The sequence below is a fragment of the Carcharhinus amblyrhynchos genome, chromosome 24 (genome assembly GCF_965287045.1).
Source record: "Carcharhinus amblyrhynchos chromosome 24, sCarAmb.v2.hapA, whole genome shotgun sequence".
NCBI classification, from domain to species: Eukaryota; Metazoa; Chordata; class Chondrichthyes; order Carcharhiniformes; family Carcharhinidae; genus Carcharhinus; species Carcharhinus amblyrhynchos.
The window spans coordinates 46084379-46111118 of record NC_137347.1 but is presented as its reverse complement, the minus strand read 5'-3'; the positions used below and the strand labels follow the sequence as shown (position 1 = coordinate 46111118).

Sequence of the window (26740 nt, the reverse complement as noted above, 5' to 3'; positions counted from 1 at the left end):
ACCACATCCTCTACCTGTGAAGCCGATTTGAGAGTCCTATGAACCCAGACCCCCAAGATCCTTCTGATCTTCCACACTGCTAAGAGTCTTACCCTTAGTATTATATTCCTTCATCCCATTTGACCTGCCAAAATGTACCAACACACATTTATCCAGGTTGAAGTCCATCCGCCACTTCTCCGCCCAGTCTTGCATCCTATCTGTCACGCTACAACTTCTGACATCTCTCCAAACTATCCACAACACCTCCGACCTTCGTGTCATCGGCAAACTTACCAACTCATCTCTCCACTTCCTCATCCAGGTCATTTATAAAAATCACAAACAGCAAGAGTCCCAGAACAGATCCCTGGGGCAGTCCACTGGTGACCGACCTCCATGCAGAAAAAGACACATCGACAACCACTCTCTGCTTCTGCGGGCAAGCCAGTTCTGGATCCACAAAGCAACGTCCCCTTGGATCCCATGCCCCCTCACTTTCTCAATAAGCCTTGCACGAGGGACCTTATCGAATGCTTTGCTGAAGTCCATACAAACCACATCCACCGTTCTTCCTTCGTCAATGTGTTTAGTCACATTTTCAAAAAACTCAACCAGGCTCGTAAGACACGATCTGCCTTTAACAAAGCCACGCACACTACTTTTGATCATATTAAACTTCTCTAAATGTTCATAAGTCCTGTCTCTCAGGATCTTTTCCATCAACTTACCAATCACTGAGGTTAGACTCACTGGTCAATAATTTCCCGGGATACCTCTATTCCCTTTCTTGAATATAGGAACTGCATCTGCAATCCTCCAGAACCTTTCCCGTCTCCATCGATGACACAAAGATCATCGCCAGAGACTCTGCAATCTCTTCCCTCGCCTCCCACAGTAACATGGGATACATCCCATCCCGTCCCAGCGACTTGCCTACCTTGATGCTATTCAAAAGTTCCAACACATCCTCTTTCTTAATGTCCACATACTCGAGCTTTTCAGTCCGCCACAAGCCTGCACTACAACCACCAAGATCTTTTTCTACCGTGAATACCGAAGTAAAGTATTCATTGAGCACCTCTGCTATTTCTGCCGGTTCTATACAAACTTTCCCACCATCACATTTTATAGGTCCTATCCCTTCGCATCTCATCCTTTTTACTCTTCACATTTGTAGAATTTGTACAAATTGTTTTTCCTTAATATTACCTGCCAAGGCCTTCTCATGACGCCTTCTGGCTCTCCTAATTTCCTTCTTAAGTTCCTTCCTACGAGCCATATACTCCTGTAAATCCCTAACATCGCCCAGCTCCCTGAACCTTTTGTACACTTTTCTTTTTCTTTATTACTAGATTCATTACAACTTCAGTGTACCGTGGTTCCTGAAACCTACCATAACCTCCTGTCTCATCGGAATATTGTTGTACAGAGCTCCAGACAAACATTCCTTGAACATCTGCCGCCTTACTTCGGTACGTTTCCCTGAGAAAACCTCCTTCCAATTGACATCTCTAATTTCCAGCCTGATGGCTTCATATTTCCCCTTACTCCAGATAAACACTTTCCTAGCTTGCCTGATCCTATCCCTTTTCCAATGCTAGTGTAAAGGAGATAGAGTTATGATCACTATCCCCAAAATGCTCTTCCACTGGGAGATCTGACACCTGTCCAGGTTCATTTCCCAATACCAGATCGAGTACAGCCTCTCCTCTTGTAGGCTTATCCACATTCTGTGTCAGGAAACCCTCCTGAACACACCTAACAAACTCCTCCCCATCCAAACCCCTTACCCTAGGGATATTCCAATCGATATTTGGGAAATTAGTCTCCCATCACGACAACTCTTATTATTGCATCTCTCCAGGATCTGTTTCCCTATCTGCTCCTCAACTATTGGGCGGCCTATGGAAAACATCCAGTAAAGTTATTGATCCCTTCCTGTTCCAAACTTCCTCCCACAGACTCAGTAGACGATCCCTCCACAGCGTCTACCTTCTCTACCACCGTGACACTATCCCTGATCGATGGTAGTCACGATGTAGAGATGCCGGCGTTGGATCCTGGTTGAGGCCGTCCTTGTGTACGGAACTTGGCTATCAGTCTCTGCTCTGCGCTATCATGTGTCGTGAAGGCTGCCTTGGAGAATGCTTACCCGAAGAACCGGGATCTGGGGTTCATGTCTGCATGTCATGTCAGCAGAGACGGATAGCCAAGTTTTGCACACATGAGGACAGCCTCAACCGGGATCTTGGGTTCATGTCACACTATCTGTAACCCCCATGACTTGCCTGGGCTTGCAAAATCTCACTTACTGTCCTGTCTGGAGACAATACACATCTCTAATCTATGTTAATACTGTCTCCACTCATTGTCTGCATCTTTAAGATTTGAATAGCAGGTTAGCTGCAAAGACTTGCATTCTAATCGGTATGTGTGTGTCTTTATATGCCTTTCTCTGATCAGAATCTTCTACACATCTGATGAAGGAAAACTGTTTCTGAAAGCTTGGGATTACTATCAAATAAACTAGTTGGACTTGAACCTGGTGTTGTGAGACTTCTTGCTATCCCTGATCGACAGTGCGACTCCCCCACCTTTTTTTGCCTCCCTCCCTGTCCCTTCTGAAACCCGGGAAAGCCATTGATAAAATCTTTAATTAATTTTTTAAGTATTTTATCCGGGCAAACCTACACTTTAGGTTTAAATAAAATGATAGAAAACAATATCTCATTTTCATTGCATTTGTACCTTTTGTGTAATTAACATTTCATAACTCTATAGTTTTCTTTAGACATAAGTGAGAAAACAATAAGGAAAAGCTTAGACCATTTGGCATTTCATTGATTGTCTACTGTCGTTTGGTGGACAGGACTCTTGTCAGAGTTAGAAAGTAATGGGAACGGTTGTCACTCCAGAGTATTGAACACAAATCCAGGCTGATATTCCAGAACTGTAATCTGGCAGAGCTGCCTTGTTGAAGGTGCAGCTTTTGCATGTGATGTTAAACTGCCCTTTACATGGCACTATTTCGAAGAAGTACGGGGGAGTTAGCCACAGCATTCTGGGCCAATATTTATCTCTCAATCAACATCTCAGAAGCAAATGATCTGGTTGTTAACACATTGCTCTTTGTGGGAGTGTGCTGTGTGCAAATTGGCTGCCACGTTTCCTCCGTTGCAGCACTTCAAAAAGTACTTCATTGATTGTAAAACTGAGAGATCATGAAATACACTATATAATTGCTACTTCTTTCTCATCTTTTCCCTGCTCCTCCCTCTCAAATGCCCCCCTCTCCAACATCCTTCAATAATATTTTAGTTGCCTCTTCACATTCGTGACAACAGGAATCAGACTTTGCGCTTCAGAGTCTCCTTGCTCAATCTTCTCCCAGTATGTAATAACAGTAAAACAACATACATTTTATATAGTGCTTTTAATTGAAATGATGTCTCAAAATGTTTGAGTTGGACAAGGTTGGGTGCTAAGCCAAACAAAGGTGATATTTTAGAGGTATCAAAATTTTTGATCAAAACAGTGGATTTACAGTTGAGAGATTTGGGGAGAATTCTTGAGATTGGAATCTAATTGTTTGAAGACATGCCTGCCAGTGGTGGAGGGCATGAGAAATCGGAATTAGCAGCAGAAGCCCAAGTAGCAAAATGCAGCATTTTCTGAAGGCTGGAGGAGGTTAGAGTTGGGAAAGAAAAAGCCCTGAAGGCACTGAAACATGGGGGTGAGTTTTTTGAGCTTTGGTCCTGTACTTGCTAAATGCCTCCTGAATTCGTGGATGTGGGCCAGGATACAGGCAGCAGAGATTTGGCTGAAGTTTATGAAAGAGGGAGGATGGGAAGTTGGCCAGTGGACAATTGGCATTGACTGAACTGGAGGTGACAAATTATTTCCATTTTTTAGTAATTGATTTGTCTGCTGGATTGTAAAATAAATCCAAGCCCTTTCCAGTAATTTTAAACTCAGTTGCATTTTGTATTTAGTATCCTCTCCAAATTTAATACTTTGGTTTGCATAAGACTATTAAAGCAAATGACATCAAGGGGCTGAAGCACTGATCCCTGCGCAATTTCACTGATTATCTCCTCATGATGACACTTTGTTTTCCTTATGCGCATATCTAAATCCAGAGTGCTTTTGCAACAGTTGGCAGTTTAGTGAGGGTGAAGAGAAACAAAGCTTCCTTATGAAAGAGTCATCTTGCCAAGATTATATGCCATCAGACGCATTAGAACTATGTCAAAGTTAATTTTTTTGCAACTAAAAATGACACATGCTTGTAGTGCTGCTTGTATCTATGCCAGCTCCCAGCAGTCTTGATAAGTTAGTGGTGAATGTTCTACGTCCCTTACTGCTTGAGTGTTTTCAGGGTCAATTATGACAACATTGCACCTGACCCTGGAAGCCTTCATCATTTATATTGATCATTTGAGGTGTGCTAATCTTATTCAGTAGTCTAATTTTTTTGTATTTGCAATGCTTTTAGAATGTGTAAGATTTTCTGTTTGTTAATTAAGACAATCAATCGTGAGATTTTAAAATATTTTAGTTTCTTCCTAGCTCCTTTTGTGTTGGTGGAGTCACCATAGTTCTTAAATTCTCAAGTGTTGTAATTTCTACCACATGGCAGACTGATCAGAAAAGTGAAATCCCATTGGATGCAGGGGAAGGTGGCGAGTTGAATCCAAAATTGGCTGTGACAGAGAACATAAAGGCATGGATCTTATTGAATGCAGAGCAGGCACGGAGGGCCGAACAGCCTATTCTTGTTCCTATTTCTTAAGATCTATTGGTTGATGTTTCTGCAAATGGAATGCAGTTTCGAGTGAAGTTCCATCAGGCTGAGTATTGGGCCCCTTGCTATTTGTTGAATAGATTAAAGATTTTGATTTGCATGTGGGAGACATGATTAGGATATTTGAGATGACACACAAATTGACAGTGTAGTTGATGGAGGATAGCTGTTGTCTCCAAAATGATATCAATGGTTTGATTGAGTGGGCAGAGAATTGGCAACTGGAATTCGAACCAAAGAAGCGTGAGCAGAACTGGAGTCGTTGGGAATCATCAGGAAAAATTCTCTGATTTGGGGTCATACCTGGCACAAAACAAGATCGTTGTCATTATTGAAGATCACTCCTCTCCACTCCAGGCGATCGCTTTAGGAGTTCCTCAGAGTAGTGTCCTGGCCCAACAATCTGTTTCATCAATGACCTTCCATCCATTATAAGACGAGAAGTGGAGATGTTCACTGCAGTGTTCAGCAACAACATCCAAAGATGTGTAGGTTTGGTGGATTTGCCATGGCAGGTTGCCCCTTAGTGTTACCAAGATGGATTAGCCATGGTAAATGTGTGGGGTTATGGGGATAGGATTGAAGAGGAGGCCTGGGTCAGGTATATTTGGCCCATCGAGTCTGTACTAATTCTGTCAGAGTTGGTGCAGACTTGATGGGCTGAATGGCCTCCTTTGGTAGTCTAGGTATTCTATGATTCTATAAACGTTCATGACTCCTTAGACACTGAAGCAGCCCATGTCCTAATGCAGGAAGACTGGATAATATCCAGCGTTGGGCTGACAAGCGACAAGTAACATTTGCACCTCAAGTGCCAGGTCAATAAAAGAGAATCTAACCATTGCCGTTTGGCATTCAATAGCATTATCATCACCAAATCCACCACTATCAACATCCTGGGGTGATTACCATCGACCAGAAACTGAAATGGACTGGCACTATAAATAATAATGCTACAAGAGCAGGACAAAGGCTGGGAATCCTGCGGCATGTGACTCGCCTCCTCTCTCTTCAAAGCCTGGCACAAGTCAGAAGTGTGATGGACTATCCATTTTTTTGGCTCAACATTCAAGAAGCTTGACGACAACACCAGGGCAAAGTGGCTTGCTTGATTACAGATATTTACTCCTTCCATTACTGCACAATGGCAGCAATGTGTACCATCTAAAAGATGCACTGCAGGAGCACAGCACCGTCCAAATTTATAACCACTATTATCTGAAGGACAGGTGGGAATACAACCTCCTGGAAGTTGCCCTCCCAATTCACTAACCATCCTGACCTGGAAACTGTTCCTTCCCTGTTGCTGGGTCAAAATCCTGAAGCTCATTACCTCCCTCAAGCACTGTGGATGTACCTACACCACATGAATGGCAGCAGCTCACTACCACGTTCTTGAGCAATTTGAGGTGGGCAGTAAATATTGGCCTAGCCAGCGCTGCCACATCCCATGAATTAAAAAGGATTGCATGTGGCAAAGGCGAACAAAAGCTAGGGAATATGCAGTAAATTGGAGGATACTGAGATGGATAGAGGAAGTGAGAGAAGTTGGAGTGCGTGTCCAAAGGTCCCTCAAAGTGGAAGGTCAGATGAATAAGGTGGTAATGAAAGCATATGGAATGCTTTTCTTTTGGATGAGGTATTGAATATAAAAGAAGGGACCTAATGCTGGTTAAGTCACAGTGGAATTGTATACAAGTCTGGTCGCCATATTACTATCAAATAAATTGGTTGGACTAAAACCTGGTGTTGTCAGACTTTTTACTGTGTTTACGCCATATTACAGGACAGACATAATTGCTATGGAGGGAATGCAGAGGAGATTTATGAGAATGTTGCTAGGGATTGAAAATTACAGCTATGAAGGAAACTGGGACAGGCTTGGGGTTATTTTCCTTAGGACAGAGGAAACTGAGGGGAGAACTAGTTGTGTACAAAATTGAGGATCCAGTTAGGATAGGGTGGCACGGTGATGCAGTGGTTAGCACTGCTACTTCACAGTGCCAGGGACCCAGGTTCAGTTCCGGCCTCAGGTCACTGTCTGTGGGGAGATTGCACTTCCTGTGTCTGCATGGGTTTCTTCCCACACTCCAAAGATGTGCGGGTTAGGCTGATTAGCCACACTAAATTGACTGTCAGGGGAATTGACAGGGTAAATGAGGGTTATGGGAATAAGGAGTGGTTGAGATTGTGATTGGTACAGATCCAATGGCTGAATGGCCTCTTTCTGTACTGTAGGAACTCTAAGACTCTATCTGTTTCCTTTAGCTGAGGGATCAGTGGTCAATTACCAGGAGGCATAGATTTAAGATAATTTTGTCGAAGGATTAGAGGTGACATGAGGAAAAGCCTTTCACCCCGAGGGTGGTGAGCATCTAGAATTCACTTTCTGAATTTGTGTTTGAGGCAGGAACACTCAATTCATTTAAAAGGTATCTAGATCAACACATGAAGTGTTTCTTCTTTCCCCCATTTGGCCAGTGCAGATACGATAGGCTAAATGGCCTCTTTCTGTGCCATGATTTTTCTGTGAATTTTCAAATTCGATCTATTAAAATCATTGAGTAGGTGACAATGGGAACCAAATCACAATCAAGTTGTAGCTAACACAGCACAATAACAGCCGAGTGTTGCAGTTGTAAAGCTTTCTCTTCGTTGTTGAGTATGTTCAAGCTAAAATTGATGGTTTTTATTTGAACGTGGGGCAAGTGGACTTGAGGTCAAAGCTGAGTTGTGATGTTGAATAGTGAAGCAGGCTCAAGGGACAGAATAGCAGCCCATTGCTCCTGTTCCTTGTGTTTTCTGTGTTTGAATATGGGAAAGGAGATGAAGGGAATGAGTTTTAATGGAATCAACTCCAAGGCATAAGTCAAGTCACAAAGCTACAAGTAGTTTTGCATTACTAGGATAGCCTGCCACCAAAGGCATGAGTTTGATTGTTGGGACAAATGGAAAATATCACATAATGCAGCAAAGGACAGGGAAGTTGCTGCAATGACAGAAGGAAAATGATATTTCTTTTTTCTCATCTTTATGGTATTTATTAATGAATAGCCTACACAAAATTTAAAGAAATAAAAATACCAGTTCAGTTTGATTTTATAAACATTTGAGTAAAGCTGAGACTGCACTAATCTTGATTATTCAGCTGTCACAAGTTAGTAAACTGATTAATCCATTTTAATAACCACCAAAATGCATTCTCTTCCCGATTCCCATTCAAACCCATTTGATTTAAAAACATTTTCCTGTATGTATATTGCCTCTTACTGAATCAGAACACAAGTTTCAAATTCCCATTAGTTTGCACGTTCTGTTATTCATGAACTGAAACTAAACTTGTTAAATTCAGTAGTAACTTGTAATATTTTTATATTTCTGTAAACTTTTTGTGCTCCTTTGCTTCACTGTATCAAATACTGAAAAATACACTCATAAATTCGACTTCTGTTTCTCTCAGTTTGTGGACAGGGTGTCTTTGATCTAACTACAGCAATTTATTCTGAGGGAAAACATGAATTCCTGCAGTAAGTCATTACTACGTGAAAGTTATCTTTCTGTAGACCATTTACAGCGGTTTTTTGTTTTCAGTTTTTCTTATCTCTAACATAAGCATTTTATTCTATATTAGTGAAGTGTGTCCAAACTCGTGTGCAGTTCAGCATTTTGTGCAGATATATTGAATAATTGCTCTCACTTGGTCTGGTATGTTTCAATTCCTAAAGCAGTTTGTGTACACCTGATACGCAAACAATTTATGTAGGCCTCCAAAGGATAAAATGTGACTATGGTGCATGAGCACCCTCCAAGTCTGACAGTGCAAGCTTGGAGGGCCAAAGGGCCCATTCCTGTGCTGTAATTTTCTTTGTTCATACAGATTGTGCTGTTCTGCTATGCACTGAGTAGCATAAACACAGCCTTTAGAACAGATTATTGATTAACAAGTATGGTTATGGGGACCACAATGAGGGAGGAAAGAAGACGACATTTGAAAGTATGTTCATGAATCTATTTGCTAGCAAGAAATGTGTTACATTTCTAGCCTGTGATTGTCCTTTTTTGCAGGAAAGGAAATTACATTGCTGATGCAGACACTGAATACTTTGAGCACCCCAGAAGAGAAGCTTGCTGCACTTTGCAAGAAGTACGCAGACATGGTCAGTTAAAATGGCTTAAGTTATACAAGGCTCTTATCTAACCTGAAATTTGTATTCTGTTTTTCTTAAAATGTTTAAAGTATTCTTTTAAAAGTGACTAACAGATGAGGACAACTTGAAGAATTGAATTCTGATAATACTCATGAATATTTTTTATACGTTGCATTTTGAGCCCCTAATATGCATTACTTGGGAAAGTGCAGGTTTTATTTGTTGATCTTCCCCCAATCACGATGTTATTGCCTCATGGCAGCTCATCTTATTCAGGAATGTAAAAGTATTGTCCAAGTATGGCTTGTCCATAAAAATCTCAGCTTGGTCAATTACAACACCATCAGCCTATTCATCATCAGCAAAGTAATGGAAGGAGTTGTCGACAGTCCTGACAAATGACATTAGCTCAGCAATAACCTGCTCACTGATGTTCAGTTTAAGAACATAAGAGCATTAGTAGGCCCATTGAACCTGCTCAGGCATTCAGTTAGATTATGGCTGACCATCTACCTCAATGCCGTTCTCCTATGATATACCACATGTTCCTTGATGCCGTTACTATCCAGAAATCTATCAATTTCTGTCTGTAACATGCTCAATGATTGGGCTTCCACAGCCATCTGGGGTAGAGACTTTTGAAGATTCACCTGTCTCTGATTGATGAAATTCCTCTTCATCTTAGTCTGAGAAGGCTTGCCTCTTATTCTGACACTGCCCTTTGGTTAGAAACTCACCAGTCAGGGGAAACTTTCGATCTACATCTCGGTCACGCCATATACGAATTTTAAGTTTCAATGAGATTGCCTGTCATTCTTTGAAACTCCAGAAAATACAGACCCAGTTTCCTCAATCTCTCCTCATAAAGCAAAATCCTTGACATACCAAGGATTGGCCTGGTGAAACTTTGCTGCATTCTGTTCACAATGCTTCAGGTGCAGTCTCGCCAAGGCTCTGTGCAATTGTATCACAGTATTTTTACTCCTGTACTCAAATCGACTTGTAATGAAAGCCAACAATCCATTTGCGTTCCTAATTGCTTCTTGCGCCTCCATGCTAGCTTTTAGTGACTCGCATGTAAGGATACCTAGATGTTTTTGAACATCACCACTTCCCAACTTAACATTTAAAAATATGCTTCCTTTTTTCTACTACAGTTGGTAACATCCACTTATTCTATCTGCCATATTCTTGCTCATTCACTCAGTCTATCCAAATTCCCTTGAAGCCTCTGCATCCTTTTCACAATGTCCATTCTCCTAGTTTTGTGGCATTAGTAAATTTGGACATGTTGCAAATGCATTGTTCCTGAGAACAATCAGTTTATCCCTTCTCAGTTTTATATCTGTTTAATTCTCAATCCATAGCAGTATTTTGAGGGCGGCACAAGTGCAGTGGTTAGCATTGCTGCCTCACAGCGCCAGGGACCCGACTTAGAGTCATAGAGGTTTACAGCATGGATACAGGCCCTTTGGCCCAACTTGTCTATGCCGCCCTTTTTTAAATGCCTAAGCTAATCCCAATTGCCTGCATTTGGCCCATATCCCTCTATACCCATCTTACCCATGTAATTGTCAAAATACTTTTTAAAAGACAAAACTGTATCCACCTCCACTACTGCCTCTGGCAGCTTGTTCTAGACACTCTCCACCCTATGTGAAAAAATTGCCCCTCTGGACGTTTTTGTATTTCCCTCTTACCTTAAACCTGTGCCCTCTAGTTTTAGATTCCCCTACCTTTGGGAAAAGATATTGACTAGCTGTGCCCCTCATTATTTTATAGAGCTCTATAAGATCATCCCTTAGCCTTCTATGCTCCAGAGAAAAAAATCCCAGTCTATCCAGCCTCTCCTTATAACTCAAACCAACAAGTGTCGGTAGCATCCTAGTAAATCTCATCTGCATTCTTTCTAATTTAATAATGTCCTTTCTATAATGTGACCAGAACTGAACATAGTATTCCAAGTGTTGTCTTACCAGTGTCTTATACAACTTCAACAAGACATCTCAACTCCTGTATTCAATGTTCTGCTTGATGAAACCAAGCATGCCAAATGCTGCCTTCACCACTCTGTCCCCCTGGACTCCACTTTCAAGGAGCTATGAACATGTACCCCTAGATCTTTGTTCTGTAACTCTCCCCAGTGCCCTACCATTAACTGAGTAGGTCCTGCCCTGATTCAGTCTACCAAAATGCATCACCTCACATTTACCTAAATTAAGTTCCATCTGCCATTTGTCAGCCCACTGGCCCAATTGATCAAGATCCCATTGCAATCTGAGATAGCTTTCTTCACTGTCCACTCTGCCACCAACCTTAGTGTCATCTGCAAACTTAGTAACCATATCTCCTGTATTCTCGTCCAAATCATTGATCTAAATGACAAATAACAATTCCGGCCTCAGGTGACTAATATATATGGAGTGTGAACATTCTCTGCATGTCTGTGTGGGTTTGAGGGTGGCACAGTTGTTAGCCCTGCTGCCTCATAGTGCCAGAGACCCAGGGTTCAAATCTGGCTTCGGGTGACCACGTGAACGTTCTCAGGCTGTGTCTGCGTGGGTTTCCTCCAGGTGTTCTGGTTTCCTTCCATATTCCAAAGACGTGCAGGTTAGGTGGATTGGCCATGCTAAATTGCCCCTTAGTGTCAGGAGGATTAGCAGGGTAAATGTGTGGTTATGAATAGGGCCTTTTTTGAGCCAACACTGACAACAATCCCAATGGGCCAAATGGTCTCCTCTACACTGTAGGGATTCTATGATTTTTAAAGTTTATTTATTAGAGTAACGAGTAGGCTTACATTAACACCACAATGAAGTTATTTTGAAAATTCCCTACATTACCCCCAATCCCATGCTGCTCTATATTTACTAATCTGTGTGGAACCTTATCAAGGGTCTAGTGAAAATCCAAATACACCACATCTTTCTCCTTTACTGATGCTACAGGTAATGGCCTCCAAAAAACTCAAACAGGTTTGTCAAACATGATTTCTCTTTGGCTCTGCCTAATTCATCATTATTTTCAAAGCATAGTATTATCATGTCCTTCATAATAAATTCTAACATTTTCCCTAATACCTGTGTCAAACGTACGGGTATTTAGTCTCTCTTTCTCTCTCCCTTGTTTCTTAAAGAATGGGGTTACATTAGCTATATTTCAGCCTGTTGGAGCCTTTTCAGAATCTGTAGCATTTTAAAAGATAACCACCGATGGATCCACTGTCGCTATAGCCACCTTCCACACTCTGAGATGTAGCTTTTCTGACCCAAGGGATCAATTAACCTTCAAATCGATTATTTTTTCAAATCTTATCTCTTTATTAATACTAATTCTTTTCCATTCCTTACTTTCACCATCCCCAGTTCTGTATTTCTGGGAGTTTTTTTTTGTATCTTCCTCTGTATGAACAGACACATTAATTGTTTTATTTTTCTACCATTTGCCTATTCTCCATTAGAAATTTTCCTGTAATAGATCTACCTTTAGCCTTGTTTATCATAGAATTCCTACAATGCAGAAGGAGGCCATTCAGCCCATTGAGTCCATACTGACTCTGACAGGGCATCTTACCCAGCGCCCCCCCCCCCCCCCCCCCCCCCCCCCCACAAGATCCCTGTAACCCCACATATTTACACTGCTAATCCCCCAACCTAATCTTTTCCTTTTGCATATCTAAAGAAACTTTTACAGCCTGACTTCACGTTTCTTGCTACATTGCATTCATATCCTGTTTTCCCTTTAGCAGTTTCTTGGACCTCCTTCTGCTGCATTCTAAATGATCCCCAATCCTCAGATTTAGCACATTTCTGGCCATTAAACAATGAATCAACATACAATGAATAGGAGTGGCAAGACTAAGTGATGTATAGATAAATGCTTAAATATAGTCATCCAGAATTTTGAGAATAATTGTAGCTCAAAATAGAATGGTTTTCATGTGAAAATGTGTCACAGTAACAAATGAAAGTGTGTGCATGTGACTTTATAAGCCACTTCCTTTGTTGTAATGCAACCTTTAACTTCTGTTGCTAGCCATGATTGATTCATCTTTCCTGTTGGGCCTTTACGTCTTAGTTGAATGTATACTTGGTGTAGACCATCTAATTACTTCAGATGATATTGCCTGTCTATTGCCAAATTCTTTGATGTGGAGTTGCTCGTGTTTGTGACCTCCACTCAGGTCAATGTCTCCACGTAGACAGTGACCTGAGGCCGGAATTGAACCCGGGTCCCTGCGCTGTGCTGCCTTAACTCACCCCAACGATGCCCCCCCCCCCCCCCCCCCGGTCAAGCCTTGCTCAATCTTTGAGTTCTTAAATTTTGACCGGTTCCCTCCTCAACTAAAAGACCAGCTGCCAACAGCAATGGTAGCTATCGCAGAACAACCATTTTTCTGCTATCCAATGCTTTTGTTGCCTTTGTTTCCTGGAAACCACCACCACCACCACCCCCCCCCCCCCCCCCCCCCCCCACCTCTCTCTGTCATTCTGTTTAAAGTCTCTGAGACAGAAGTCTGCAATAACGAGAACATCTACTTCTGTGTTTGTTTTCAGCCGCTAAACCCAGCGTGTGCTTTTCAACAGCATACAACTCTGGCTTTGCCCTTCACTGTATCTATGGTAACCAAGCCATACAGGCTTGTCAGGAAATGTTCAAAGCAGATCCTGTATCTCAGATCATTGCCCCTTTCATCTTAAACTAAAATGGCAGTTTAAAGCATAACCCTCTTTTTAAAAAAAAAACTTTGGATAATTATAACGGAATGAGGGCAGTGTTGGCTGGAGTGGACTGGGAAAGGAGTTTAGCAGAAAAGACAATTGATCAGCAATGGTAGACATTTATGAAAATAGTTCATGACTTACAAGGATATATCCCAGTGAAGAAGAAGGGTTCTAGAAGGACAAATCAACCATGATTAACCAAGGAAGTTAAGGATAAGAACAACAAAGAACAATACAGCACAGGAACAGGACCTTCAGCCTACCAAGTCTGTGCCACCAATATATGGTTTCATAGAACATAGAACATAGAACATTACAGCGCAGAACAGGCCCTTCGGCCCACGATGTTGCGCCGACCAGTTACAAAAACAATGACCCACTAGCCTATACCAATCCCTTTTCGTCCATAAACCTATCCAGAGATCTCTTAAACGCCCCCAAACTAGACGCATTTACAACTGCAGCAGGCAGGGCATTCCAATCCTTCACCACCCGCTGGGTAAAGAACCTACCCCTGACATCCGTCCTGTAGCTACCCCCCCTTAATTTAAAGCCATGCCCCCTCGTGCTAGCTTTCTCCATCCGAGGAAAAAGGCTATCACTATCCACCCTATCTAAACCTCTAATCATCTTATATGTTTCAATAAGAACCCCTCTTAGCCGCCTTCTTTCCAACGAAAACAACCCTAAATCCCTCAGTCTCTCCTCATAGGACCTCCCCACCATACCAGGCACCATCCTAGTAAACCTCCTCTGCACCCTCTCCAACGCCTCCACATCCTTCTTGTAATGCGGGGACCAGAACTGCACACAGTACTCCAAGTGCGGCCGCACTAGAGTAGTGTACAGTTGCAACATTACACTGCGACTCCTAAATTCAATCCCCCTACCAATAAACGCCAAGACACCGTACGCCTTCTTAACAACCTTATCTACTTGATTCCCAACTTTCAGGGATCTATGTACACACACACCTAGATCCCTCTGTTCATCCACACTATTCAAAGTCCTCCCGTTAGCCCTATACTCGACACATCTGTTGCTCCTACCAAAGTGAATTACCTCACACTTCTCCGCATTAAATTCCATCCGCCACCTCTCGGCCCAGCTCTGCAACCTATCTAAGTCTCCCTGCAGACTATGACACCCTTCCTCACAATCTACCACACCTCCAATTTTGGTGTCATCAGCAAATTTACTAATCCACCCAACTATACCCTCATCCAGATCATTAATAAAAATTACAAACAACAGTGGCCCCAAAACAGATCCCTGAGGCACACCACTCGTAACTGTACTCCATGATGAATATTTACCATCCATCACCACCCTCTGTCTCCTATCTGATAGCCAATTCCTGATCCAACTGTCCCTCTTTGCCTCCCATTCAAGTATCTGTCAAGATACACTTTGAATCTTGCTCATGTACCTGTTTCATCACCTCCACTGGCAGTGTGTTCCAGGCACCCACCCTGTGTGAAAAACATTCACCACACGTCTCCCCTAAACTTACCACCTTTCACTGTAAACCTATACGCTTTTGTAGTCAACCCTTCCATCCTGGGAAATACCTTCTGACTATCCATCCAAATTATGCCTGTTGTAATTTTATAGACTTCTATTAGGTTGCCTCTCAGCCTCTGTCTTTTCATTGAAAAAATCCAAATTTATTCAACCTCTCCGCATACCTAAAACTTCCAAAGCAGGCAACATCCTGGTAAACCTACTTTGCGCACTTGACAAAGCATCCATGTCTTACTGGTAGAACTGCACACAGTATTCCAAATGCAGCCTAACTGAAGTTTAATAACTTGCCAACTTCTTTACTCGATGTCTGGCCAATGAAGGCAAGCATGTTGTATGCCTTCTTGGCCACCTTATCTACCTGTGTTGCTTTTTTCAGGGATCCGTGATACCGTACACCCAGATCCTTTTCTGTCAATGCTATTAAGGTTTTTGCTATTTATTTTATAACTTGTACCTGAATTTGATCTTCCAAAATGCTTACCTCATATTTGTCTGAATTAAACTCCATCTGCCATTTCTCTGTCAAAGTCTCCAACTGATCTATATCCTGCTGTATCCTTTTGACAATCCTCATCACTATCTGCAACTTCGCCAATTTTTGTGTCATCCATGAATTTACCAGTCAGACCAGCTATACTTTCCTCCAGGTCGTTTATTTATGTAAATTACAAATAACACAGATCCGAGCACTGATTACTGTGGAACACCACTAGTGACTGATCTCCATGCTAAAAAGCACCCTTCCATCGCTACTCTATCTTCTATAACTGAGTCAATTCTGCAAACATCACAGCACACCCCAGATTCCATGAGAGTTGTCTTTTTTTTTTACCAGCCTGCCATGAGGGAGCTCATTAAAGTCCATATAGACAATCTCCCCCGCCTTTCCCTCATCAATTATTCTTGTCACCTCTTCAGAAAACTCAATCAAGTTTGTGAATCATGATATTCCCTGCACAAAACCATGCTGCCTATCAATGACAAATCCATTCACTTCCAAATGCGAATAAATCCTATCTTTCAGAATCTTTCTGCAACAGCTTCCCCAACATCAAGCTCCCTGTTCTGTAATTTCCTAGATTATCATTATTTCCCTTTTGAAAAGGAACAACATTGATCATTCTCCAGTCTTCTGGAACCTCGCCTGTGGCCAAAGAGGATGCAAAAGTGTCTGTTAAGGCCCCAGCTAATCTCTCCCTTGCCTCCCACAGTATCCTGGGATAGGTCCCGTCTGGCCCTGGGGACTTCTATACCTCATAGAGTCATAGAGGTTTACAGCATGAAAACAGGCCCTTTGGCTCAACTTGTCCATGCTGTCTATGTTTTTAAAACCCCAAAGCTAATTCCAGTTGGCCAATATCCCTCTATATCCATCTTACCCATTTAACTGTCTAAATGCTTTTTAAAAGACAAAATTGTATCTGCCTCTATTACGACCTCTGGCAGCTTGTTCCAGACACATCACCTGTGTGAAAAAATGTCCCTATGGACCCTTCTGTATCTCTTCCTCTCACCTTAAACCTATGCCTCTAGTTTTAGACTTCCCTATCTTTGGGAAAAGAAAATTACATAGAACGTCACAGTACAGGCCCTTCAGCCCTCGATGTTGTGCCGACCAGTGGAACCAATCTAATGACCCTCTAACCTAAACTATTCCAATGTTATCCATATGCCTATCCACTGAACATTTGAACATATCCACTATCCTCTGAATAAAGAACCTACCTCTGACATCCGTCCTATAATTACCACCGCTTAATTTAAAGCTATGTCCCCTCGTGTTAGCTATCACCATCCGAGAAAAAAGCCTGTCACTATCCACCCTATCTAACCCTCTGATCATCTTGTATGCCTCAATCAGGTCACCTCTCAACCTTCTTCTTTCTAACTTTCTTTGTGTCTACAGCACAGGAACAGGCCCTTCAGCCCTCCAAGCCTGCACCAACCATGCTGCCCGACTGAATTAAAACCCCCTACTCTTCTGGGGACCATATCCCTCTATGTCCATCCTATTCATGTATTTGTCAAGACGCCCCTTAAAACCCACTTTTGTATCCGCTTCCACTGTGTCCCATGGTAGTGAATTCCAGGTGACCACCACCCTCTGTGTAAAAACATTTGCCTCATACATCTCCTTTAAATCTTGCCCCTCGCACCTTAAGCCTATGTCCCCTAGTAATTGAGTCTTCCACCATGGGAAAAAGCTTCTGGTTATCCACTCTGTCTGTGCCCCTCATAATCTTGTAGAGTTCTGTCAGGTCGCCCCTCAACCTCCGTCGTTCCAGTGAGAACAAACCAAGTTTAAAGAAGAAGAAGAACAACACAGCACGGGAAACAGGCCCTTCGGCCCAACCTCTCCTCATAGCTAATGTCCTCCATGCCATGTAGCATCCTGGTGAATCTTTTCTGTACCCTCTCCAAAGCCTGCACATCCTTCTGGTAGTGTGGTGACCAGAATTGGACACCGTATTCCAAGTGCGGCCTAACTAAGGTTCTGTAATGGTGTAACATGACTTGTCAATTTTTAAACTCAGTGCCCCAGCTGATGAAGGCAAGCATGTTGTGTGCCTTCTTGACTACCTTCTCCTTCTGTGTTATCAATTTCAGTGACCTGTGTACTTGTACACCCAGATCCCTCTGCCTTTCAATACTCTTAAGGATTCTGCCATTTACTGTATATTTCCTATTTTTATTAGACCTTCCAAAATGAATTACCTCACATTTGTCCAGAACTCCGTTACTGTTCAAATATCTATTTATCTTTGCTTTAAAAACATTCAATGAGGTAGCCTCAACTGCTTCACTGGGCAGAGAATTCCACAGATTCACAACCCTTTGGATGAAGACTTTCCTTCTCAACTCAGTCCTAAATCCGCTCCCCCTTATTTTGAGGCCATGTCCCATAGTTCTAGTTTCACCCGCCAGTGGAAACAACCTCCCTGCTTCTATCTTATCTATTCCCTTCATAATCTTACATCTTTTGAAAAGATTTGTCTCATTCTTCTGAATTCCAATAAGTATAATCCCAGTCTACTCAGTCTCATCTCACAAACCAACCCCATCAACTCTGGAATCAACCTAGTGAATCTCCTCTGCACCTCCTCCAGAGCCAGTATGTCCTTCCTCAAGTAAGGAGACCAACACTGTACACAGTATTCTACATGTAGCCTCACCAGCACTCTTTGCAACTGCAACATAACCCCCCTGTTTTTAAACTCCATCCTCCAGCAACGAAGGACAACATTCCTTTTGCCTTCTTAATTACCTGCAAACCAACCTTTTGTGATTCTTGCACAAGGACACCCAGGTCTGTTTACACAGTTGCATGCTGCAAATTTTTACCATTTAAATAATAGTCCATTTTGCTGTTATTCCTACCAAAACGGATGATCTCACACTTACCAACATTTGTACTCCATCTGCCAGACCCTTGCCCACTCAGACTATTTATATCCCTTTGCAGACTTTGTCCTCTGTGCACTTTGCTCTGCCACTCATCTTAGTGTCATCTGTGAATTTTGACACACTACACTTGGTCCCCAACTCCAATTCAATGTGCTGAATGGCCTGTTTCTGCTTCAATGTCTTATGATCTTAGAATTTTGCATTCATAACAATGGTACATTAGATGATCTTTGTTCTAGTAAAATATTGCCCGCTAGTCTTAGTTATGTTGGTTATGATGTTAAACTTCAGGTTTACACATGTTTAACAAAATAGTTCTTATTTTGACAGAAATGAAGCTGTGCAAAATTAGGCACAATCTATTAAAGTGATCTAAAGCTTTAGTCTGCCTGAATGACGCAATTGATCTCTCTGCAGCTTGAAGAGCATAGAAATACGCAAAAGCAAATGCGACTGCTACAAAAGAAACAAACTCAAATCATACAAGAGAAGGATCACCTCCGGAATGAGCACAGCAAAGCCATTCTGGCACGCAGCAAACTAGAAAGTTTGTGCCGTGAACTGCAACGCCACAATCGAACACTCAAGGTAAAGTTATTATTGGTAAATGTAGATTAGTGTACAGATGATATCTGTTCACTGCCTGTACAGATACTTTATAGGTCCTGTGGATAAAGCCTTTTGATTGATTTTTTTTTGCTTAACTCACGTGCATGTCTAGTTTTGCATTTGTAAAAATGCAACAAATTGTACAAATTCAGAAATGTGTTGGGGTGGAACTGTGTGGCATACTTGATTAAAACATGTGAAAAAGGACAAAAGACCAGCTAATCTACCTAGCTTGTCCTTGCCTGCCATTGTACATATTTGTTTGTGCCATTTAGAGGAGGAAGTGGCATGGTGGTAATATGCTGGACTAGTAATCCAGAGACCAAGGCTGATGCTGTGGGGGCATGCATTCAAATTGCACTATGGCAGCTGGTAGAATTTGAATTCCATTAATAAATCAGGAATTTAAATGTAGTCGATTGTTCTAAAAACCTAACTGGTTCACTAATGATCTTTAGGGAAGGAAATCTGCCATCTTTATCTGATGTGGCCTACATGTAATCCCATACCCACAGCAATAAGTTGACTCTTAACTCTCCTCTGAAGCAGCCTAACCAGTGATGCACACATCCCATGAAAGAATAAAGACTCAAGAACAAAGCAAACCCAATTCACTGTAGCCTGCTGCAACCATGTCATCTCGTAGGAACAGCAAAAAAAACATAGAGATGGTCTTTTCCCAAATTGGGAGGAATATCTCTGAAATTCCTCTGATCCACACAACAATTAATCAAATTCCAGAAGACCGCATTGAGTAGTACTCTATTCTGCATTAGCCAGGCTATTTTTATAGCTTGAGATACCTTTCACTTCTTGGAACTTAACCTTTTGCATGTTTGCATTGAATTCACATTCAGCAAAGATTGGTCTCCGTGAAAGGAGCTACTTCCTTGCATCTATAACACTGCTTTTGTAATTCTGATATCGCCATGTTCCCATGTAGTGGGGCCGGGGGGTCCAACATTTTTTATTTCAAGGGCTCTTCCTGAGATTTTCTTGAGGGCTACTTTTTGGTTTTCACTAATTCCTTCATTAGGTGTTGCAGTCACAAATTAACATTATCTTCTGTATTTGTATTGACATATGGGGTAGTTAGAACGTGTAGAATTAGAAGAATTAATCAATACCCCTCTATAATTAGCCTTCAATTAAATCTAACACATTTGTTGTACCTAGGAAATTGAGCTTTACCAGTTTGCACAAGAAAGCAAGGGTATAAGTTAGCAACAAAAGTAGTTCTTCCAAAGTAACTGGTCCATACAGAAAGCTATTACCCTAAACACACCTTCTGTAGTCAGTGAGATTGCAGCTAATGTGTTTTGATTGAAAGTTGGAAGATTTTAATCAAGGAGTTCGTATGTTTTTTACTGCATCTCAGATCTCAATCTTGGATTTAAATTTAAAAATTGATCTAGAATTGATATTGATCTGGCATCGATTGCTGTTTGCAGAACAGAGTTCCAAACTTCTAGGCTTCTGTGTTGAAATGTTATAAATTTGAATCCTGAAAGATCTGGTTCTAATTTTTAGATTTATGCTCCCAGAACCACACAAACTTTAGTGTAGAAGGAGGCCATTTGGCCTGGTGAGTCTGCACTGTCTCTCTGAAAGAGCATTCTACCCATTTTCACTCCCCTGCTTTATCCCTGTAAACTTGCACATTCTCTCTTTACATAAAGCAATCCAGTTCCCTTTTGAATACTCAATTGCACCTGACTTCATCTCCGCAGGGTATTTGTTGCAGATTGTAACCATCGTCTGGATGAAAATATTTTCCTCATCACTTTTTACTCCTTTTGCCAATCATTTTGAATATGTGCCCTCTAGTTCTTGATGCAGTCTTGACTGGGAATAGTTTCTCACTATTTACCACTATCAAGTCTCCACTCAGTCTCTTTTTTTTCTTTAAGGGAAACAGTCCCAAAATCTCCAGTCTAACCTCAGCTACAGTTCTTTATCCCTGGAATCATTCTTATAGAATCCATTGAACCATAGAATCCTGCAGTGCAGAGGAGGCCATTCAGCCCATCAAGTTTGCACTGACAACAATCTCACCCAGGCCCTATCCCCATTACCTCATGCATTTACCCTAGCTAGTCCCCTTGACACCAAAGGGCAATTTATCATGGCCAGTACAGCTAACCCACACATCTTTGGAGTGTTGGAGAAAACCAGAGCACCAGGAGGAAACCCATACAGACATGGGGAAGATGTGCAAACTCCACACAGACAGTGACCCAAGCCAGGAATTGAACCCGAGTCACAGGCACTGAGAAACAGCAATGCTAAACACTGCCACCATGCTGTCCTTATGAATTTCATCTGTATTCTTTCCAATACCTTCATATCCTCCTCAAAGTATGGCACCCAGAATTGGACACAGTATTACAGATGAGACCTAACTAGTGTCTTACACAAGTTCACCATGACCACCTTTCTCATGTACTCAATGCCTCTGTTAATAAAAGTACCGCATACTTTAAGTACTTTCTCAACAAGCTGCACTATCTCCATTGATTCATGTACATTTCCCTGAGGCCTCTCTGTTCCTGAACCTCCTTTCTTCCTTTATTTTGTATTGTCTCTCCAAATTACTCCTGCCAAAATGAATGTCTGAATTGAATTTTATCTGCAACTTGTTTGTCCAATCCACCAACATGTCTGTATCCTCATCACAGTTGACAACATCTCTAACCTTCATAGTATTTGCAAATTGTGAAATCATGCCCTGTACAAGAGTGTCCAGGTATCTATATAATAGTATCTCATATACATCAGGAAAAGCAAGGATCCCAACACTGACTCCACTACAAGCCTTCCTTCATTGTGAAAAACAACAATTCACTCCCCTGTTTCCTGTTACTCAGCCAATTTCTTAACCAAGTATCTATTTTTATTCCATGGGCTACAGTTTTCACGCAAGTTGATTGTGTGGCACTGTATCAAATGTCTTCTGAAAATCCACATTAGTGGCATTGTCCATACCAATCTTAATTTTCCCTTAATGACTCCATGCTGGCTTTGTCTCATTCTCCTATACTTGTCACTGCGGTTATGATTTTGCCCTAAACTATAATTTTCAGAAGCTTCCCTACTGTTGAAGTGAGGCTGACAGGTCTGTAGTTGATAGTTTTATCCTTGCATTCCTTTTTGAACAAGACTGTAACGTTCACGATTCTCCAGTCATCTGGATTCTGTGTTCAAGGAAGAAAGTTCATCCACAACTTTCACTCCCCCTTCCCACTGTACTCTTGGATGCATTTCATCCAGTTCTGGTATCGTAAATTTTAAATAAAAGCAGCCTTTCTAATACCGTGACCTTCTCAACTGTAAATTTCTTGAGTGTACCAGTTATTTCCCTTCTCACTTTGGCCTGGGTAGCAACTTCTTTCTTTGCAAAGACAGATGCAAAGTACTCATCTGCTATTTTTCCTGCATCCATGTGCAAGTCCCTTTTTTAAATTCCTGATTGACCTTACTCTTTGTCTTGCCACCCTTTTATTATTTATATGTTTGTTGAAGACCTTGGGATTCCTTTTGTTAGTTGCCAGTCTCTTTTCATGCTCTCCTTTTTTAGTCTTTTCACTTCCCCTCTGGTTCTTCTATAGTTAGCCTGATTCTGCATTGTATATCCTACCTGACATCTGTCATACGCATACTTCTTCCTTTTCATTGTCACCTAGACCTGTTGTCATCCATGGGAATTCTTACTTTGTCCTTTACTCTGACCCCATCTGATAGAGTTAGTTAGGCAATACTAAGTTATCGAACTCTCCAATATGTTTTCCTTATCAGTTAATAGTTCTCTACTTACCACTGCCTGTTTTTGTCATCTCCAATCTGAATTTACCCTCTGGTTCCCATCCCCCTGCCAAGCTGGTTTAATCCCTCCCCAACGGCACTAGCAAACCTGCCCATGAGGACGATTGGTCCCACTTGGGTTAAGGTATAACTTGTTCTATTTGTACACCTGTTCCAGAACTGATACCAGTGCTTCAAATCTAAAGTCCTCCCTCCTTTATTTCATGTTGAACTGCTTAGTCTTCCTGTTCTTGTACTCATTAGCATTTGGCACTGGGAGTAATTCTGAGATTACTTCTCTTGAGTTTCTAATTCTTTTCAGAACTCCCTAAAATCTGCTTTCAGGACCACTTTTCCTACCTATGTAATTGGTTCCAATATGGTTCACAACCTCTGGCTATTCACCCTCTCTCAAAAGAATATCCTACAGCTACTCTTAACATTGTTGACTCTAGTTCCAGGAAGACAGCATACTGTCCTGAAATCATGTCTATGGCTGCAGAAATGCCTATCTGCTCCCCTAACAGTGAAATACCCAACCATTATAGCATGCCCATTCTTACTCAGTCCCTGGCTGAGCTATCTGTGGTAACACGAACTTGGCCCTTGCTGCAAGCCCTCTGAGGAACCACCTCACTTGCTTGTTTCAAAATGGAAAATAGTCAGATAGCCTCAGGATTTCTTTGTTACCTGCCTGTTTCTCTTAGATACTCTGGCAGGCACCTTTTCTCCCTCTGCCTGTGTGCTACGTGGCTGTACTGCAACAACCTCTCTAAGAAAGCTATCCATGCAATCCTTAGCCTTGCAAATGCACCAGTGATTCCAGCTGCTGCTTGAGTTCTGCAACTCGGAGTCAGGTTTCTGCAACTGAACACTTCCAACAGATGTAATCATCAAAGGCATTTTGTGCTTGTACACCTTCCCACATCTTGCAGGATGCACACTGCACATGGCAAAGCTGCACTGACATACCTTAAACTTTACATGAAGTGTTTTCTACAGTATAATGTACTATAACTCACCTGTCATCTCCTTTCTTCCAAATTATGAAAAGCATTTGTTTATTGGCCAGTCAACTCGGAGAGACTCCTGTGCTGTCACTTTTAGATTTTATCTGTAAATCCTTAGCTCTCCCTCAGCTGTTTTATGAGCTCTCTCAGTCGGTATGTCTCTCGCTCTCTCGGCTGCTCTGTGCATGTGTCTCTCTCTCTCTCTCTCTCTCTCTCTCTCTCACACACATGGTCTGTCTATTTCTCGCTGCCATCTGTCACTTTACTGATGATGAAGCTTAGACTGATGGGGCAGTGATTGGCCAGGTTAGATTTCTCCTGCTTTTCGTGGATAGGGCATACCTAGTTTGTTTTCCACATTGCTGGGTAGATGCTGGCTTTGGAGCTGTACTGGAACAGTTTTACCAGGAACAAAAGTTCTGGAGCACAAGTCTTCAGTACTGTAGCTGAAATATTGTCAGGGCCCACAGCCTTTGTAGTATCCAATGTCCTCAGCTGTTTTTTGATATCACTTGGAGTGAATTGAATTGGTAGAAGGCTAGCACCTGTGATGCTGGGGACCTCTGGAGGAGCCAGAGATGGATCATCCAGTTGACACTTCTGGCTGAAAATGTTGCAAGTTCTACAGCTTTATCTTTTGCATTGATGTGCTGCACTTCCAATCATTGAAGAGGGATTTGTATGTGGAGCCACCTCTTCCAATTACTTTAATTATCTACCACCAGTCATGATCTGATCTGTTGGCTGTGGGACCTCTTGGCCTTTTCTATTATTTGCTACTTCTGTTTGGCAAGTTGTTCTGTGTTGTGATCAGCCATGATCAAAAGGATTGTCAGGAGGAATGGCTTCTTCTGCTTCTAGTTTCTGTTATAACTTCACCAAGTTGTCACTCATTTTTAAATATGCCTAGTGTTGCTCCTACACTTGTCACTGAACCAGAGTTGATCCCCCTTCTTTGATGGTAATGGTAGAGTGGAGTTTCTGCAGTGGCATGAGGTTACAGATTTGGGTTGAATAGAATTCTGCTTCTGATGGCCCACAGGAGCTATTGGATGCCCTGTTTTGAATTGCTTGATCTGTTCTGAATCTATCCCACTTAGCACAGTGCTAGTGCTGCACAACACAAAGGAAGGTTTCCTCAGTGTGAAGATAGGACTTGATCTTCGCCAGCTCTGTGCAAAGGTCAAGTAGGTTTTTCTCTTTTGTTAGTTCCCTCATCATCTGCCACAGACCAGTGGTGATGGTGCATTGGCTGTGCACCATCATTCAGTGAGAATCATTGTCTCGCTCCCAGTTTTAGCACAAATCCCCAGATGTTAGTAAGGAGAACTTTACAAGATGGACCGGGCTGGGTGTGCTGTTGTCATTTCTGGTGTCTGGGCAAGTGCCTGGTGGTCCATCTGGTCTTGTTTCTTTTTGACCTTTCTGTAGTGTTTTGATACATTTGAGTGGCTTGCTAGACAATTTGAGTCATGATGTGGATGTGCCAGCATTGGACTGGGGTAAACACAGTAAAAAGTCTGACAACACCAGGTTTAAGTCCAACCGATTTATTTGATAGCAAACTCACTAGCTTTTGGGTTTGTCCCTTCGTCAGGTGAATGGAGAGTTCTGGCCTCAGACAGAGCATATAAAGCACAGACAGTTTACAGATTACTGATTAGAATGCAAATCTTTACACCTAACCTGCTGTTCAAATCCTAAAGTGGCCGACAATGTGAGTGGAGGAGCACTGATCTCAGGTTAAAGAGATGTGTATTGTCTCCAGACAGTACAGTAAGTGAGGTTTTGCAAACCTCCGTGACTTGCCTGGGTTTGCAAAACCTCACTGTACTGTCTGGAGATGATATACATCTCTTTAACCTGTGATCAGTGCTCCTTCCACTCAGTGTCGGCCTCTTTAGGACTTGAACAGCAGGTTAGGTGTAAAGATTTGCATTCTAATCAGTAATCTGTAAACTGTGCTTTATATGCCCTGTCTGAGGCCAGAACTCTCCATTCACCTGACGAAGGGACAAACCCGAAAGCTAGTGAGTTTACTATCAAATAAATCGGTTGGACTTAAACCTGGTGTTGTCAGACTTTTTATTGAGACAATTTGAGGGCAGACCTACAAATCCCAGGACACTAAGGGGCAATTTCTTAGCATAGCCAATCAATCTAACCTGCACGTCTTTGGACTGTGGGAGGAAACCCATGTAGACACGAGGAGAACGTGCAAACTCCACACAGATGGTGACCTGAGCCGGGAATCGAACCCAAGTCCCTGGAGCTGTGAAGCAGCAGTGCTTACCACTGTGCTACCGTGCTGCCCTAATCTGGTCTGCTACCTTATTAATTTGAAGTAATGATAGAGTTTCTAACACCTCCTCCTTGTCAGTTGTGAATTCTTCTAGTGTACCAGTTACCTCCTTTCGCATCATAATCTGAGTAGTATCTTCTTCATAGAGTCAGAGTTTTACAGCACAGAAAGAGGCCCATCTGCACAGCCTTCAAATATTTATCTATGCTAATCCAATCATACACACTTAGTCCATAGCCTTATATACTCAACAAACTGATTCATAAATGTGAGGATTCCTGCATCTCCCATTTTTTCAGATAGAGTTCCAGATTCCCACCATCCTGTGGGTGAAAATGGTTTTGCTCAAGTCCCCTCTAAATCTCCTGCCCCTTGCCTTAAACCCATGTCCCTGGTTATGGACCCATCTCCTAAGGGGAAAAGTTTCT

General features: G+C 42.0%; 1 protein-coding gene across 1 annotated transcript in view; it reads left to right on the top strand.

The window, feature by feature from the left end:
- Positions 1-26740, top strand: part of LOC145358034 (alpha-taxilin-like) — a 95032-nt gene that overhangs the window by 27963 nt on the left and 40329 nt on the right. The window contains exons 3-4 of the mRNA XM_080211741.1: positions 8852-8943; positions 19008-19178. Coding sequence (XP_080067867.1) covers positions 8852-8943; positions 19008-19178 — 263 coding nt within the window. The remainder of the gene's footprint in view (positions 1-8851; positions 8944-19007; positions 19179-26740) is intronic.